Genomic DNA, 16,196 nt, shown 5'->3' on the forward strand with positions numbered 1-16,196 from the left:
CAAATGAGAGCCCTAAAGTTCCCTTCCGATTCTTAGTATTGAGAGCTGCAATTAACCATTCTATATGGTATTCCATAGGGAAGTCAAAGGCCTCAAAGATCATTCCCAAGTGGGAGTGAAAACAAGAAATGGAAGTTCTTGCCAAAAAAGAAGAAGGAAGAAAGGTTGGGATGCAGTGTTTGTTTGATAATGCACGTCAGATACAAGAAAGATAATGTCCCCTGTAGAAAGATAATGATCATAGAAGCCGCACACAAGGCTATCAAAAAACTGAATAATGTAACGTGGTAAAGTAGCATATCATGTACTATGGAATAGCTCTCCATAGTTAATTAATCAATTACTGCTGATCAATTCCGTCGTAGAAAACTAGGTTCAAAAGATTGGTGAAATGAGATTTCATGCATACATGTGTATATATAAAAAGAACATTAAACAAAAGAAAGAAAAACTGGTAAACGAAAAGGACTGCATGAAGTAGAGAAGAAATCAGGGTAGAATGGGTTTTGGTTGCTTTCTCGTACGCCAGTTTAAATCACCTCATCTAAGTTAAGCGACACTTAACCAGAAGATTCGGTCCCTTTAATGTAAATGAATCAACAATCTGACTGTTTTGCTGACCAGAAGTGGGCCCAATGAAGAAAAGAAAGCTCAAACCGAGCGAATTAGTGCTTAAAAAAAAATTGGCAGTGCAGCTTAAGATGGTCAATTTATTATTGCTTTTTCTGTTTCTTTAGTGCATGAAATGAACCCATATCTTGATTTTGGTGTTCCTTTAACCAGCCCCGTCAATAGTGACAGATAATAGTCTCTGCGGCATTAATGTCAGGGGCAAATATCTGCGATATGTGCTTTGGATTTGTTAACGTCACATAATGCAGGAAGCTCTGTAGCCACTAATGTAGTGGATACTGCTAATTTATTCATTCATCTTCATATGCATATAAGCGGAAGCGGCAAGCCAATCGTACGTAATTCATTATTTTTACAAGTAACCTGTAATTGTAGAATCAATACGTCTGTGCTATTAACAACTCAACAAAATTCCAATTTATAACTCACAAATAGTAGAATCAAATATTAACAACACTACCAAGGGATTAATACATACCAATTATACTTCAGCAAAGTTGCAATTAATAACTCACAAATTGTGGGTAAAAACTAATAATAATATGTATTATGCACAAGTTTAAAGAAAAGACGAGGTACCCACATAGAGTGCCTTTTCCAACACTGAAAGTTGTGGTCTTATTCTCTATCGAAGTTTGTAAATGACTTCGAATTCAATTTTCGGGTTAGTTGACATCCAAGAATCCTTCTTTCTTTTCAAGAGAAGAAGAAAAGACAACAGACACTATCGGTTACAATTGGAAAAATCATCAGCCGCTGTCATTTTTACGAGCTGCTTTACTGCAGTAGCCCTCTGGGACAGAAATATAAATCCCTTGACAGTGGACATTATCGCTTTCTCCATATGCTTTTCTCCAAACGCATCAGAATCCAGTGCTGGGATGTAGGTTTCAGAATTTACAGTTTCCAGTGTTTACCCTAAAATTTTGAGATAATTTAACGTAAGACAGTAGTTTCTTCTATTCTATCGAGCAAATCAGTCCCAACAGTGACACTTCTCAGATTACTTGAGCTAATACTCAGTTTATTAACATATGCCATCATGCTTATTTTCTGTCGGGTACTTTCAAAAATCACATCCGTCCAAAACCATCCCCCTCCGATTCTTGTCAATGTCAACAAACAACTCTTTAATTACTATAATAAGTGGGCAGACAATACAGATTTTTTAGCCCAGGAGCAACACTGTTCACAATCTTCAATATCATAGTCATACCGCTGTCACAGAAAAAACACCACCCACAAAACACACAAAGGGAGCGGTCCTCCTCTTCTCAAAAAATTTAAAAAAAAAAAAAGGAAATAAAATCATGCAGCCATTCGACCATAGATATGCTCAATTTGTGGACTCGTCTAGCCTGCTGGGGCGTTTGAACGGCCCAGCAGACAAGACGCCACCAATAAGGATTAGAATTGCACAGTTGTAATGGGAAAATTCGCTCTGGCAGACTGGTCCCAACTCCCAACTTGTACTACCATCCATGAAACAGCAAGATGAACATGAACATACCTTTTTAAGGAAAAATCCGTGTTTCACAAAATTGTTTTTGTCTTTTTACCTGATCAATTCTCAACTAATTTGGCATTAAGAAAGGCTCAACTTTCAAAATCTCTTAATTTAACAAAATGAGTTTTCTTCCTCCTCCTACAACAGTGAGGCAATAAGTCGTTCTCAAGTTTAATTCCAAAAGAACATTCCACCTTCTGGGGCTCCTTCACTATCAAAGATGCCTAAGCTGTGTTACAAGAACTATGGCCTTGTCAAAACTCTCCTGAAGGGCAAGTGACCTCAGCAAGGTTTATCTACTTCTTCTTCTTTAATTTGCTGGATTGAGACTGACTATAAGCAGTTCCCTGTGAGAAAAAGAGTGGGCAATTTAATGAAGATATTTCATAAATTACTCCTCGAAAAGGTATCTAGAAGGTAAAAAAATATTCCTCAGTTAAAAACTTTGGATGGTCATAGTGCACAAACTACAAACCTCCAGCCACTCATCCATAGAGGCATCAGTTGTACCAGTTCCAACCTCCACCTTTGGCGCCCTCTTGCTTTTCTGATAAAGAGAAAGAAATAGGGGAGTGAAAACAAGTAAAGGGAAAGGAGGGCAGGCAAATGCAGATAACACTTAACGACCTATGATCAATTGAAATTAACCCTTTCAGAAAAGTCTAACAGATGAGCTATTGTCTTATTAACTTCTATTTTTCCTGTCATATGGAACAATTGGAAGGGGATAAAACATTAAATGCAAAGTAATCACAACTCTTCTTATGACATTGTCATATGCTCTTCCCTCTCTTGGTTAGACAATAAGAAATTTGACTATAGGTTTTCCTGACACATTCTGTAGATTGCAGCTATGTGATGCCAGTTTCACGTGCTATACCAGACAAGATGCAGGTCAATGTCTATAGAAATGTCAATGAATCAGACAATGCATTAGATATCCTTTTTTTTCTCTCGAAAACAAAACAATGCTCTACTTCCTAGTAATGGGAACAAATATTACTTTTAGATCCCAAGAAAGAAGAGAATACAGGAAAGCATCAATAAATGAAGTTGACTAGAACCATTCCTGCTCAATCTAAAGAGTTACTAATATTAGGCATCTGATTATCGAGATGCATTCAATGACGATAAGCCCCAATCCAAGGCAGTAACTTAAAACATTAATCATCTCCCCAAGATATCCAGTGCAAACACAGCCACTAACAGATTTTATAAGAAATGCCAAGATACTTTCTGTTCAGCTTCTAAGAATTATCTTACATTTTAAATCATCCAGATTACCACAACCTTTGGCTACTGTTGTATCTGAAAGGAAAAAGGTCAACTCACCTTTGACCAATGTTGTATCTGATTCCGTATCCAAAATACTGCAAAGCCAACAAAAGCAATTGCAAGAGAAACTAAGAAAACAGATTCCACGCTCAGAGGACCACTAGCCTCAGTTACTTCAATAGTACCATTGTAGAAGGTACTTTGATAGGGATGTTGATCTATTTCATAGACAATTGTGCCCACAAGATCAAATGCTCCAGGCTGCAAAATAGAAAAGTATAATAAGTAAAGCAGCCTTTGCAATGAATTTTATCAATTTAAGTAGTAAAGTAAATGGAAGATGTTATGAAAACAAATCAAGAAAACTATATTAGCTGCAAGTAATTAACCTAACCTGCAAAAATTTGCTGACGGCGAATATGTATGGGAATGTGGCTTGAGCAGCAGGAGGGACAGAGGCATTGGTAAAAGCCTAGAGAGACAAAAAAATTATGTTGTTACATCCTCAGTCAGAAAACTTGGTAACTAACATGTGAAGTCCAAGAAACAGTTGAAATTCTAATTCCAAAAGATTTAAGGACTTTGAAAGATAAAGTAGCATTACTCATCTAGAGCACTGAGAGCTCATAAATATTATAAACACAAAGTTCTGCAGTCAAACCTAATTCAGAGTAAAATCCTTAATCATTGCAACAGCAATCACCCCAATTTTCAAGGTTATGAGGGAAACAAACACATTAAAAGTATTGTTATGGCAGGTATTTTCAAATTCAATGCACACCAAGCTGTGCTTCATCTCACATCAATAGCCTGCAAATGAATTGTTAAAAAGTTAAAAAAGCAACTACTACGCCTCTTGAAAAATTACAAAACTTGGCCCCCTACTAATGAGATCCACCCTTCCATGATTGCAAACTCCAAGAAAATAATTATATTGATACAAGAGTTTAAGGCATGACAAGGCACAAGAAACCATAAATTGTCAAAAAACACCATATATGATATTCATATCACTACAAGAAAGCAGGATTCATGATTGAGCCCTCTAGATTGCACACAAAACTCGTGACAGAATTTACTTGAATATAACACAAATTGCAAATATTTTGAGATAATGAACTAGATTGCACACAAAGCTTGTGACAAGATTACTTTAAGATTCCACAAACTGTGAAGAAACAACAGTACCATTTGTTCTCCCCTGCAGTGACTCCTAAAATCATCTCTAACACAGAATCACAACGTGATAGCAATTTCCATAGAAACAACGGGTAACATTGTTATGTTAACTCATACAACTCTGAGCTCCGTGCTTTAATCCATAACATAGCCAGCACATGTCTCTATATGTGCAAAACAACCTAACCCAGGTCACAGTGTAAACAAATTTTGCCTCCTACAAATGTTATAGTCCCAACACAAAAAGCTGGAGAAGCTCGATAATTGTTTTCCAGTCCTCTTTGTATCACAAAGCACAACTAGATTTTCATCAAGTAGTCTAGTCAATTTGAACAAACCACACAGTAAGAATTCAAACCGCAGAGCTTTACAAAGTGACAGCAAACTCAGTGTGGTAGAAGGCTGTTAATTTTATTTATCAATACAGATAGCAATTATCCAGTCAGGGAATCAACTGAATCAAGCAGCAAGCATACACCACTTACCTGACTAGAGATATTCTGAATCAGATACTTATGATCATATGGAAGATGAACACTAGCATGGATTGCAATGATATTCAGACTTGATTCTCCTGTTTCAATCATTATTATCAGAGAAAGACCCACAGAATAACAACAGATACATATAACTAAAGAACTGTACTACAAGAGACATATAAGAACTTAGATGATCCAAAAAAAACCATTTCAATCAAAAGAGGTTGCAAAACTGAAACACAATAACAAAATCATCCACCAAGCTTGATACTTTTAAAAGAAACGGTGTACTACCAAATAGCAAGCTTACCATCATTCTTAACACCAACTAATAGTTCACCTTCTTCACCAGCAGTAACCACTGAAAAGGGGCAAACAGCATATCAAAGTTCCATTTTGGAGGAAAGAGAATGCACATTGTAATACAACAAAGAGGTGAGATTACATGCACTCATAATTACAAATCAAAAAGGAGTTGTTACTTACATTTAGAAGGATTCTTCGGGAAAACACAGATAGTCTCCACCCCAGGAGCTGGACCAAAACTCCCACCACCAATATCTTGGACATCATCACCGACGATACCAAGATCACTCACTTCCTCAGAACCTTCAACTATTTCAGCATCTGGGTCCGGTTCACCCCTAACAACTATCAAGTGAAAATACAGCTAATGAACCTCAGTCGCAACTTGTTACAGATACAAATTCAATGAAAACTCACTTAAATTATATGTACGGTAATTCCCTATATCATTGCTAACAAAATAAGTACAGAGAATCCATAGCAATAAGCTTGGCAGAGCTAAGCAGAAGCAGAATCAAATAAATCAATTTCCCCGGAAATTCTCTCCAGGGACCAGGCAGAGTTATTAACAAAACAGTCGAGCAGCATCCTCATCAGTAATAGAAAAGTTTCTGCCTATTTGAAATTGACAATTGCCCCTTTCAACTGTACACCACAGTAAAGGAGCAACAGATTTCGTATCAATTAAACGGAATAACTACAACGATCGCCACTTGAATGAAATATAGCCTTTGCCTAAAAGACTATATAGCATATTGTTTAAAAAGAGAGAAGCAATTCATTCAGGCAGCGTTTAACCTCAAATCAACCCAGGCGTTGACCGAGCAACATATGAAAGAGACCTAAATCACATGCATGACAAGGGAAACTTATGCAGTAGTAACTATCATTCTATACATGAACGAATTGCGTGGTAGAATTTGAATCCGAATTCGGATCGAATGTGAGTTGGACGGATGAAAAGCCCAGATAATGTATAGCAATTAAAAAATCCAAACATCGAACTCATTATTCCGCATGCAGAGGTATCAATACAAGTCAAATTAAGCATTAGAAAATTGAACTTTCCGAGCTACACTTGTCAAGTACAAATCATTCGGACATATAATTGAAAATGAATCCAGATCTACGATCGTAAGCAAACCTTGGAGGAAAGAGGAGGAAAATACAAGCAGCGCGAGGACGAAGAAAAACCTAATCGACATTCTCGCCTCGGTAAATGAAGAGGGGAGAGAGAGAGAGAGAGAGCACAAAGGGTACAGATAGACTTCCAGAAAAATGCACGAAGGGGGGAAATGCCTGGGTTTGGGTTCGGGTTGGGTTCTGGGCTCTGTTTTTTGGTGAAAACTGGAGCGGTGATGAGGAATTGGGGAGTTTTGGGAAACTGGGAGCTCTCTCTAACTCGAGGGCGAAGACAAAGAAAGCCAACAACCAAAAGACGTCAATGCTGAGGCAAATTTGCCCCCTTTCCCTTGCACCTTTTTATGCCCTCTTCTCCCCCCCCCCCCCCTCCTCTAATCTTTTTTATGCCCTCTTGCACATATTGTGATAATTTTGATAGGAAATAAGGTTCGAACCCTTGACCCCCCGCACCACCAAATCTAAGAAAGCTTGGGATGATCATGGGAGCTCTCTCTAATTCGAGGGCGGAGACAAAGAAAACCAACAACCAAAAGACGTCAATGTTGAGGCAAATTTGCCCCCTTTCCCTTGCACATTTTTTATGCCCTCTTCCTCCCGCACCACCAAACCTAAGAAGGTTTGGGATGATCACTGGACCAAAAGGCCCAGTGGCCCTTTTTCTCTATCTAATCGCTTATTAATTTTTTTGATCACTCTCCATTTAATGATTGATACTTGTTATTACAGGAGTTTTAGTTATTGTGTTTGGAACCCTAGAGAGTTTGGGAGAGTGGAGTTGAAGTAGGCTTGGAATTTGCGAACCAGGCTTTGTCTAATATATATATATATATATATATATATATATATATATATATATATATATATATATATATATATATATATACTGTTTAGATTCAGGAATTAGAGTTGCTATTCTCAAATTCTATTCTATTTAATTTTGTGTTTAAATTAGCACCATTATTCTTGATAATTTTTATAATACTATTAAGTTGCTAATTTATTTGGATTGCTTCTTTCTCTTTTTTTACCATCTTATTTTAGAAAAAAAAAATATCAATTCCATGAGAGGATTATTAGCGCATTTTTAGTCCTGACTTATGGGATTGAAGTTCAACACTCTAGAGACTTGTTCAGAAAGGAATAGCTAAACCATCTGGTTTGTGCTTTGGTTTTCATTTTTCGGGCTCAACTGAAGCCCATGAAACGTTGCTGAGTTTTATTTCTGGGCCTAGATTGTGTTCAATTCCTTTAATTTGTATCTGTTATGACCCAAGGAAAAAAAAAGAGAAAGCAATCGTGTCAAGTATAAACAATTTACTTTTAAGTCAAAGATTACTTATAATTTATTTCATCTTAACCGTCAATTCTTTCAATAGACTGAATAATTCACTTAGGAACTTTGAACACTTCACTTTGACCCAACACTGATAGCATAACAACATGCAAAAGGTTGATCAAATCCTAACACTGAATTTAAATTTGGCACCACCCACGCCTTTATTGTGAAAGCGCTGCTAGAAAATCTATTAGGCGAACGTTTTGTCCACAATCAAATTTTATCTCCAGCTTCAAAACAAAAACGTTTGTTTGGATTGGGCTTTATTTCCCCAAATTTATTTGCTTACATCATCATTACAATTTTCAATACACCTTTTTACTTTTTCAATTACCTTTTTATCTCACATACATCACATCACAAAAAATGTTACAGTAAAAATATCTCTAATAATTCACAATCCAAACAGACCTGTTAACGTGTTTGTGATATTTCGTTGCCAGCAAACCTTTTGATATCATTTCAAGCTGGGTCTTGTATTTCTTTAGCTATCCACCTATGAAATACATTATTTACAAAAAAAAAAAAGGACAGAAAATAACATTATTATATACTAGTAGTAGTCCACTAGATTGGGAGATGAGATTTGAGTAGAGAAAAAAATAAAGGAAGAGAAAGTAATAAGTCTTCCCAATTGATTTTGGAGGATGCGGCGGGGGCTGCGATGGTAAAAAAATTTCCATCCAAAATTGAACAGAAAAGGAAGGAAATTTATAGTAAAAAAGTTTTCCATCCAAAATTGAACATAAAATGAAGGAAATTTGTGGGAAGTCTACCCCAAATTTTTTTTTTTTTTAAACTATCCAATCTATCCTTAAAAAAGCTATTGAATAAAATTTATTAACTAATATATTCAAAATTATTTCATTTATTTCATAAACTCTCAAACGTTAAAATCCCTTTTCTTATCCATCACTTTCTCTCAGAGGCTGTCTTTTATTTCCTTTTCTATCCTCAACTCCCAAACTAGCTGTTGGGCTCTTAGCTAGCGGAGGAGGAGAAGGAAAGAAGTCTTCGTCCCCATTGCAATTTGCGAGGTCAGGGACTAGTTACAGGGTAAAAAAATGGATCAATTTAATCATCAGGAAACTGTTTATCATCATCAACAAGTTCAGCCCCCAAATCCCCCGCTTCCCGAGTTTGGACAGCCTCCGCCTGATATGCACTTGTCTTCTAATCGCCCCAATCTTGACTCCAGGTTTTGCCCCCGTCCCTTTCTCCTGCAATTCCAGATTCTCTAGTTTCGAAAGACCAACTTTTGCATGCAAGTTGTATTTATGAGATTGGGTTTTGCTTCCGTGGTGGTTTTTTGCTTTCCAGGTTTAGCTGGTATTGTTTGTCGTGATTTATTTGATCCTGACGCCTTAACTTGTGAACTGTGTGCTAGGGTTTATGTTAAAATGGGGGGTGTTAATTGGTTAGGAAAAGCATGTGGAACAAGTTCAAATTTTTGATGCTATATGATGCTGCCCTATTAAAGTGGGCAAATAGGTGTATCTTGGGTAAATTTACTCTGAGAGGTTATATTACAAGCTACCCATAAATTTAACTAGTTTCTAGAAAGAGAAATCATTAGCTGGAATTATCAGGGAGTGTATGATTGTGGTTGCTTTTCAAGGAAAAGAGGGTACAAGTTTTTAAGTTTAAAATTGTGTAGAAACCTTTACGGTGAATGAGGACTTCTGTTATTGAGTATACAAAGCTTCTCTGAGTGGTAAATGCAGTGTAATTTGTAGGATGGAAATGCTTAATATTGAAAAGTGATCCAGTGTGTATATTTGTTATCTGAATGTAAAGAAAGCAGATGATTGAAAATCTGATGAGTTAAATGAAGTTCTGGTTAAGTTTTACTGCATTGCTTACTTTTTCCGGAAACGATAGGTGGCTTACTAGCGTGTGGAAGTTGAAGTGGTAGATGCAACAAGATAATTGCTTTTGACTTTCGTTGAAGAATTATCTGAAAAGGAATACACAGAAACGTGTCAGGCATTTACTGAGGTTAAAGGAAGCGAATGCTGAAAACTGTTGAAACTCGATTAGCTGTTGTCAAGTAATAACACTCACGTGTACCCCATTGACAACAAAAAATGAGAAACACTAAAATTACATGTTTATCATATAAATTTGTGCATCCTTGGCTGATATAGTATTTGACACTCAATACCTCAACAGCTTACGTTCGAGTTGTGGTTTGAGTTGTGGGAAAACCTTATTACCACCCTTGAGACACTTCAAATAAGTGAATAACCTCTTATTTGCACACGACTGGTAGTCCACATTAGAAATAAGGATTAAGCTTAAAACAGCAGGAGTATTTGTGTGGTGATGATTGCTTGTCCTATGGAGCTCACAAACTATATGGAAATTGTAGCTGAGGTCAAAGGATCTACTCCTTTCCATTTTCCCTTTGATAAATCCTGAGCCTTACTTTTGCAGACAACTTCACCACTTCTGGACTCATAAACAAGGAAGGTTCTTGTAATACTAGAAATATGAAGCTTCTCTAATTTATGGTGTCAGCGTGCCTGTATAGCACTTTTTTGTGTGGCGTAGCCAAATGTCGGAGCAAAAAAAAAAATTACAAATAGGGCCACACATCAATTTTCTTGTCTTATAGAGGCACAATCATTTTCCTTCTCTTGGCATGCTTGCACAAGTAATAATCTGTTTCTTGGGTATAGTATTTTCTTACATGGCAATAAATATGCTGCTTTACAATGGTCAATATATTTTTCCGCCATCATCCTCTTGTATTAGGTGGAGTAGAATTCATGATTTCATTGAAATTTTGCTGATTTGTTCTGTAAAGGCCATGGATCAATGTAGCTTAGTTTGAGACTAGAACAGTTTTTCTTTGAGTCTCGAGTGTGTTGTTGAGGATGGAGGGGATTGTTAAATACAAGTCAATTTATCAGTCTTTCAAAATCAAATCTCTGCCAGACTTACATAGAGAGAGAGATTTATTTCCTGTCTTGTGAAAGATAGGTCTTTTGTGTATTTTAGTTCTCTGCTAAATATACTGTGTTTACCCATTCATAAGATGAATATCTAGCATCCAGTTGGCATAGTATCGATTCGCAAAAATGGTATAACAGATCATATAGCTTGGGTCTTTGATAGATGAAACTTGATAACTCTTTATACACAAGAGTATATATCTCTGCTGGATAAAATTGTTTTTGAAACATTAAATTTTTCATATATATTTTACTGACCCTTCTCTCTCACCTCCCCCCTCTCTCTCTCCCTCTCTCTGTCTCTCTATCTGTCTGTCTTTTTATGTCCTTATTCTCCTTATTGCCTGGGTGGTCACTTGAAGGCCAGAAGCAGTGCCAAAGGACTCCATTGCCGCAAGGAAAGTCCAAAAAGCTGACCGTGAGAAGCTACGGAGGGATCGCTTAAATGAGCAGTTTGCTGAGTTGGGAAATACCCTTGGTAAGCCCAAAAGTTTTGAATTAGCTTGGTAACGTGGCAACTAATGCATTCTGCTTTCTATGAAATCTGTTGAACATCTTATCCTGGAACTCATTATAATGAAAATAGTATCCCAGAAATGTATATTGTGAGTGGGTTCATATCTCTTCTTCTGTACCTTGCTTTACTCGCAGAATCTTATGCAATTTTCTCATTACTTGAATTTCTTTTTCTTTGACTTATAAAGAGTTTGCCCCATTTGTAAGGAATTGTTTAACCAAATCCTTCTGAAGATTCACCAATTTAGTGGATTTTTTCTCTGGTCAAATCTCATTCGTGACATGGTCTAAAGTTATCACATCTGGAGGCACATTCCCGTCGGATATTCTCATAGCAATCCCCAATGGACTTCTTTTTTTTTTTTTGTCTTAAATTTAGTATGCTAGTTACTGTTAAACATTAAGCATTAAATGACTGTTTGACTTCAAAGCAGAAGTGGGGACCAGTTGTAGGACATTCATGTCATGGATCTTTTAACACTTTTTCCCTCTCCTCACTACCTTAATACTGGAAAACGATTTGCACTCTACTATAGTTGATGTCTCATATGCTTTCTGTTTAGTGTTGTAGAGCAACTAGACAACTGTATGATGATGTTTAATCCTGCACCCCTATAAACCCTCCTTGAATAGACAAAATCCTAATTTCTGGTATTACTTGAAACAACCAAGAGATTTTATATATTCAATTTTCAGCCGGTATGATCATGAAAGTAGCTTGTTGTTATGTAGTGTTGTCACTGGTGTTTCCCAAACATCTGTAACTTGGGCTGATTATGAAGTTTGATTTCAACCGCAAAACTTTGTCAAGAAACTTATTATTTAGGGTAAAATACATTAAACCCCCTTATGGTTTGGGTTATTGTCATAATGCCTCCTCATTGTTTAAAAACCCGCATATAAACTCCTTGTGCTTTGGACTTCTTTGGAAAATGGATGGAAATCGTCCAATTTGACGGAAAGTGAATTACACACGCTTGACAAGCGAGTGTGATAACAATACATCAAGGGTAATGTGGTAATTTTACATTTTCTTTTCTTTTCTTTTTTTCCTTGTTCTTCCTTTTTTTCTTTTCTTCTGAACCATCTGGAGTAAAAAACAGAAGCAAAACTGAAGCAAAATCAACACCAACGTTTGTTAATCTTACTTTTCTTTTTTTCTTCTTTCCTTCCTCCTTCTTTTTCTTCTTTTTTTTTCATTTTTTCTCCTTTCCCTTCTGGTGCAACTACAAGTAGAAACCCAAAGCTCCGTGACCTTTGATAAACCCTCTCAAAATTGGACTTGAATTTCTCTCACCAAGTCAAAATCTCCCTTAAACATACAATTCACTCAATTCTTGAAGCCAGAGACACCACCATCTCATAGCCTTCAGGTGATCCCTTCACCCTTCGTCCTCATCCACCGCCACCACCAATTTCGCTTCGCCGCTGTTGCCATCGACACTACTGCTTAGATTTCCTGGTGTGGGTCGCATCGCCAAGTCCGTCAACGACCACAAGGCCAGTCTAGATCTCATTTCGATAGACAATCTGCCCAAACCACTCACCATTGCAGACGTCTCTCCAACTCCGATGCATGGCTTGAAGCTCCATATTGCCCACCAAGGTGTTCCCGGAGCTTTCAGCGAAGCCACTGCCGGCAAATTTTATATGAACACGCGAAGTGGGTTATCGGGGGTAATTCTTAAAGTAGTGAATTTTAATGTGTAGACATATTTGATCTAGTGATTTTCGTGAAGAAATTTTGTGGGTTTTAATTGAATTTTGATTTCTCATTGCCCAAATCTAATACAAGTTGACTTTAATTTGAGCGGTTTCTGCTTAATTTAGTATTGAGATTCTTGGCATTGATATTAATTTGATTTGATCAATTTTGGTATGAAGGAAGAAAAGAAAAGGAAAAGGAAGAAAAATGCAAAAAAAAAAGAGGCCTGGTATAAATGATTGATGGTTGAACCTAGAGATGATGACAATGGAAAAGGCATTAGTGTTTGCAGCGTGAAGGAAGGTAGGTTGGAGAATATGACTGTTTGGAAAAGATGAAATCTTTTTAAAATTTCAATTTAGCCCCTTAAATTACTTTTTGTTCTCAAATGAATTAAGAAATTTAGTAAAATAACAGCTAAATCCTAAATTAACTATTGGTACATTTTGAAAACGGGGTTAGCATTGGAATTTTACGTCTTTCCGTCAATTTGGATGATTTCCATCCATTTTCCAAAGAAGTCCAAGGCACAAGGAGTTTATATGGGGGTTTTCAAACAATGAGGAGGCTTTATGACAATAACCCAAACCACAAGGGGGTTTAATGTATTTTACCCTATTATTTACGTACATATGGTTGAACCTATATCCCTTTTTTGTTTGGTTCAAGTAACTTATTTACTTGTAGTAAGTTTCATGTGATTTTTTCTTCTGGGAAGAAATTTAGCTAGGGAAATCTCATTAGATGTGTTTAACGAGTTTGCAGATCCTGATAGGCCAAAAAATGACAAAGCATCTATCCTCACTGATGCTATCCAAATGGTGAAGGAATTGACTGCTCAGATTGACAAATTAAAAGCTGAACATGCTGCACTTAATGAAGAATCTCGTGAGGTGATTGTTCTAGCTACTCATCCCCTTTTTTCCCCTTTCTTTTCTTCTCCTCGCGGCCCGGTGAGGACTGTTTTACTGAGTACTTCCATTTCCCAGCAGTTGACTCAGGAGAAAAATGATCTTCGAGAAGAGAAGGCATCTCTTAAGTCAGATATTGAGAGCCTTAATGGACAATATCAGCAGAGAGTGAGAGCTATGTATCCGTGGGCAGGCATGGATCATTCTGTTGTCATGCACCCAGCTTCTTATCCTTTTCCATTGCCCATGCCGATACCTGCTGGTCCAATTCCCATGCATCCATCTTTGCAGCCATTCCCACTTTATGGGAATCAGAATGCTGCGGTTGTTCCAAGTCCTGTGTCAACTTTTGTTCCATATATGGCTCCTAATAGCATTATTGAACAGCAATCAACACAACATGTTTCTCAAGTAACACAACCTGGTAGCAGATCCCATACTTCAAGCAGGCAAGATTCTAGACCCAAAGCATGCAATCAGAAGGATAGCAGAAGTGAAAAAAGTGAGACTTCAGATGATGTTGCAACTGACCTTGAGCTCAAGACCCCTGGGTCTACAGTAGAACAGGTTAAAATACAGGGTTTATTCTACTCTGTCAAGAAGGTCTTTTAGGTAAAATAATGAAGAGAATTTGACATGGCTGAACAACCTTGTGCAGGATGTTTCACCTGGACAAAGAAAAGCCAAAAGATCACCTAGGAAGGAGAGTAACATTACGGAAGGAAGTTCTTCAAGCAGGTGTTCATCATCTCACAGTGTACAGGCTGCTTCGTCAAATAGTGTAGTTGGTGGCACAAAAACAGATGAGTGAAGGAGGAAACCTGAACCTGGTTATTTCAAATTCATTCTCCTCTCTTAATCGCTCTGAGTTAACCTTTGTCAACTGCTGGTGGCATTCTTCTACTCTGGTGTGCAGCAGCTGCGCGGACTTCTGCTGGATACCAGAGGACGAGTCCAAGTGTAAATATGGTGTAGTTCCTCTCCATAAGTAGGTTAGTGCTTCCACAGGACGTGGATTATAATGGAGCCAGCATGTGGAAAAGTAATTTCAGAGATGATCTATGTAAGCTTTGCTTTATATTTTTTGACCTGTTATCACGCATTCCTTCTTTCTTGTTGTACAGCTTTGTGTAAATTTTATGTTTTAAGGATTAGATAAAGATTTTACTGACTTCAAGGCTGATCAAGTTTCGGTGAATGGACTTGTTGATGAATGAATGGGGGCACCACACTGAAGTTAGCCGAGTAGAAGTCAGGAGAATACAAATGTAGTGAAGTTAGCCGAGTAGGAAGTCAGTCAGTGATGAAAGTTATGCGACTCTTCACTGCTCCTATGTGAATGTGGCACGACCAAATTTTCACTTCACTGAGTCGTTACCATTGGCCATGCCCACTACATTTCTAGCGCTCCAGTTCTTTTTCTGCTTTTGAAGGGAGAATGGAGTGCTATTTGACCCCTTTTTTTTTTTTTTTTAAGGAGTGCTGGCAAAGAATGTGCTGCAGCGTAATGGTCATTTGGATTTGTTACGGTACAACTGACACCATAGGATGTGCTGACGTCATAGTGAGTGGTATTTGCTACTCGGTGAGCCATTCTGATGGGGGAAAAATATAAATAAATATGGTGTAGTTTTCATTGTTGGTTGGTGTGGGTGAGAAAGTATGGTAGGACATAAATAGGAGATACAAACATAGCCGCGCGTGCAATTCCTTCCTTTCTTTTTTTTTTCCCCATCTTTTAATGGAGGAGATATAGATACAAAATATGGCTGCTACAAACAAATTTTCATATTTCAACGGACGGGTGTGTTTGGATGAGGAATTATTTGAAATGATTATTATAGTAATTTTTATAATATGATGTATGTGAAATATAAAATATTATTAGAAATATAAAAAATTGATTAAAAATCATAATTGTAATGTAAGTAAAATAATATTTAGAACAAATGTTGCTATCCAAGCTTGCTCAATTAAATATTTTGTTTGTATAAAAAACACAATTTCTAATTAACCTTTCAACTTTCTGTTATCGTTTGAAAAAAAAAATTAACGTTTCATCTTTTTAATCAGTTTATTTGCATACATCCCACTCCAAAAAAAAAGATATAATAATTATTTCAAATAATTTTTTATCCAAACATATAGATATTAACCATAGGTTACCATTAAAGAAACCATTTGAAATTCATAGAATTTAAGTCATAAATTGCAAAATTTATATTCAAAAATACATATGAATTGCAAAT

General features: G+C 36.9%; 2 protein-coding genes across 4 annotated transcripts; one reads left to right on the top strand and one right to left on the bottom strand.

Moving 5' to 3' along the window:
- Nucleotides 1-2,128: 2,128 nt before the first annotated feature.
- On the bottom strand, nucleotides 2,129-6,833 carry LOC113731173 (translocon-associated protein subunit alpha). The gene is made up of 8 exons (XM_027256275.2): nucleotides 6,524-6,833; nucleotides 5,560-5,724; nucleotides 5,384-5,434; nucleotides 5,080-5,168; nucleotides 3,810-3,887; nucleotides 3,473-3,676; nucleotides 2,616-2,687; nucleotides 2,129-2,487 (listed from the first exon to the last, which is right to left on the bottom strand). The coding sequence occupies exons 1-8, from the start codon at nucleotides 6,582-6,584 to the stop codon at nucleotides 2,437-2,439; spliced, it is 771 nt and encodes a 256-aa protein (XP_027112076.2). The 5' UTR covers nucleotides 6,585-6,833; the 3' UTR covers nucleotides 2,129-2,436.
- Nucleotides 6,834-8,782: 1,949 nt separating this feature from the next.
- Nucleotides 8,783-15,124, top strand: LOC113731174 (transcription factor bHLH121). Of its 3 annotated transcripts, none has more exons than XM_027256276.2 (5): nucleotides 8,783-9,056; nucleotides 11,178-11,293; nucleotides 13,802-13,929; nucleotides 14,029-14,514; nucleotides 14,606-15,124. In XM_027256276.2, exons 1-5 carry the CDS (start codon nucleotides 8,923-8,925, stop codon nucleotides 14,756-14,758), a joined length of 1,017 nt encoding a protein of 338 aa, XP_027112077.2. In that variant the 5' UTR covers nucleotides 8,783-8,922; the 3' UTR covers nucleotides 14,759-15,124. The 3 variants fall into 3 exon arrangements, with proteins under 3 accessions (XP_027112077.2, XP_071935333.1, XP_071935334.1); XM_072079232.1 differs by having other exon boundaries at nucleotides 8,789-9,056; nucleotides 14,026-14,514; nucleotides 14,606-14,989; XM_072079233.1 differs by lacking the exon at nucleotides 8,783-9,056 and adding an exon at nucleotides 13,216-13,339 and having other exon boundaries at nucleotides 14,026-14,514; nucleotides 14,606-14,989.
- The last annotated feature ends 1,072 nt before the right edge of the window (nucleotides 15,125-16,196 follow it).

This window comes from Coffea arabica, chromosome 2e (assembly GCF_036785885.1).
Source record: "Coffea arabica cultivar ET-39 chromosome 2e, Coffea Arabica ET-39 HiFi, whole genome shotgun sequence".
In the NCBI taxonomy this organism is placed as follows: domain Eukaryota; kingdom Viridiplantae; phylum Streptophyta; class Magnoliopsida; order Gentianales; family Rubiaceae; genus Coffea; species Coffea arabica.

Coding starts and splice junctions, on each gene's coding strand:
- LOC113731173 (XM_027256275.2), bottom strand. CDS start 6,584: ATGTCGATTAGGTTTTTCTTCGTCCTCGCGCTGCTTGTATTTTCCTCC. Junction 5,435..5,559: donor CCCGAAGAATCCTTCTAAAT/GTAAGTAACAAC, acceptor GCCCCTTTTCAG/TGGTTACTGCTGGTGAAGAA. Junction 2,488..2,615: donor CTATGGATGAGTGGCTGGAG/GTTTGTAGTTTG, acceptor TTTTTCTCACAG/GGAACTGCTTATAGTCAGTC.
- LOC113731174 (XM_072079232.1), top strand. CDS start 8,923: ATGGATCAATTTAATCATCAGGAAACTGTTTATCATCATCAACAAGTT. Junction 13,930..14,025: donor TTAATGAAGAATCTCGTGAG/GTGATTGTTCTA, acceptor TCCATTTCCCAG/CAGTTGACTCAGGAGAAAAA. Junction 14,515..14,605: donor CTGGGTCTACAGTAGAACAG/GTTAAAATACAG, acceptor AACCTTGTGCAG/GATGTTTCACCTGGACAAAG.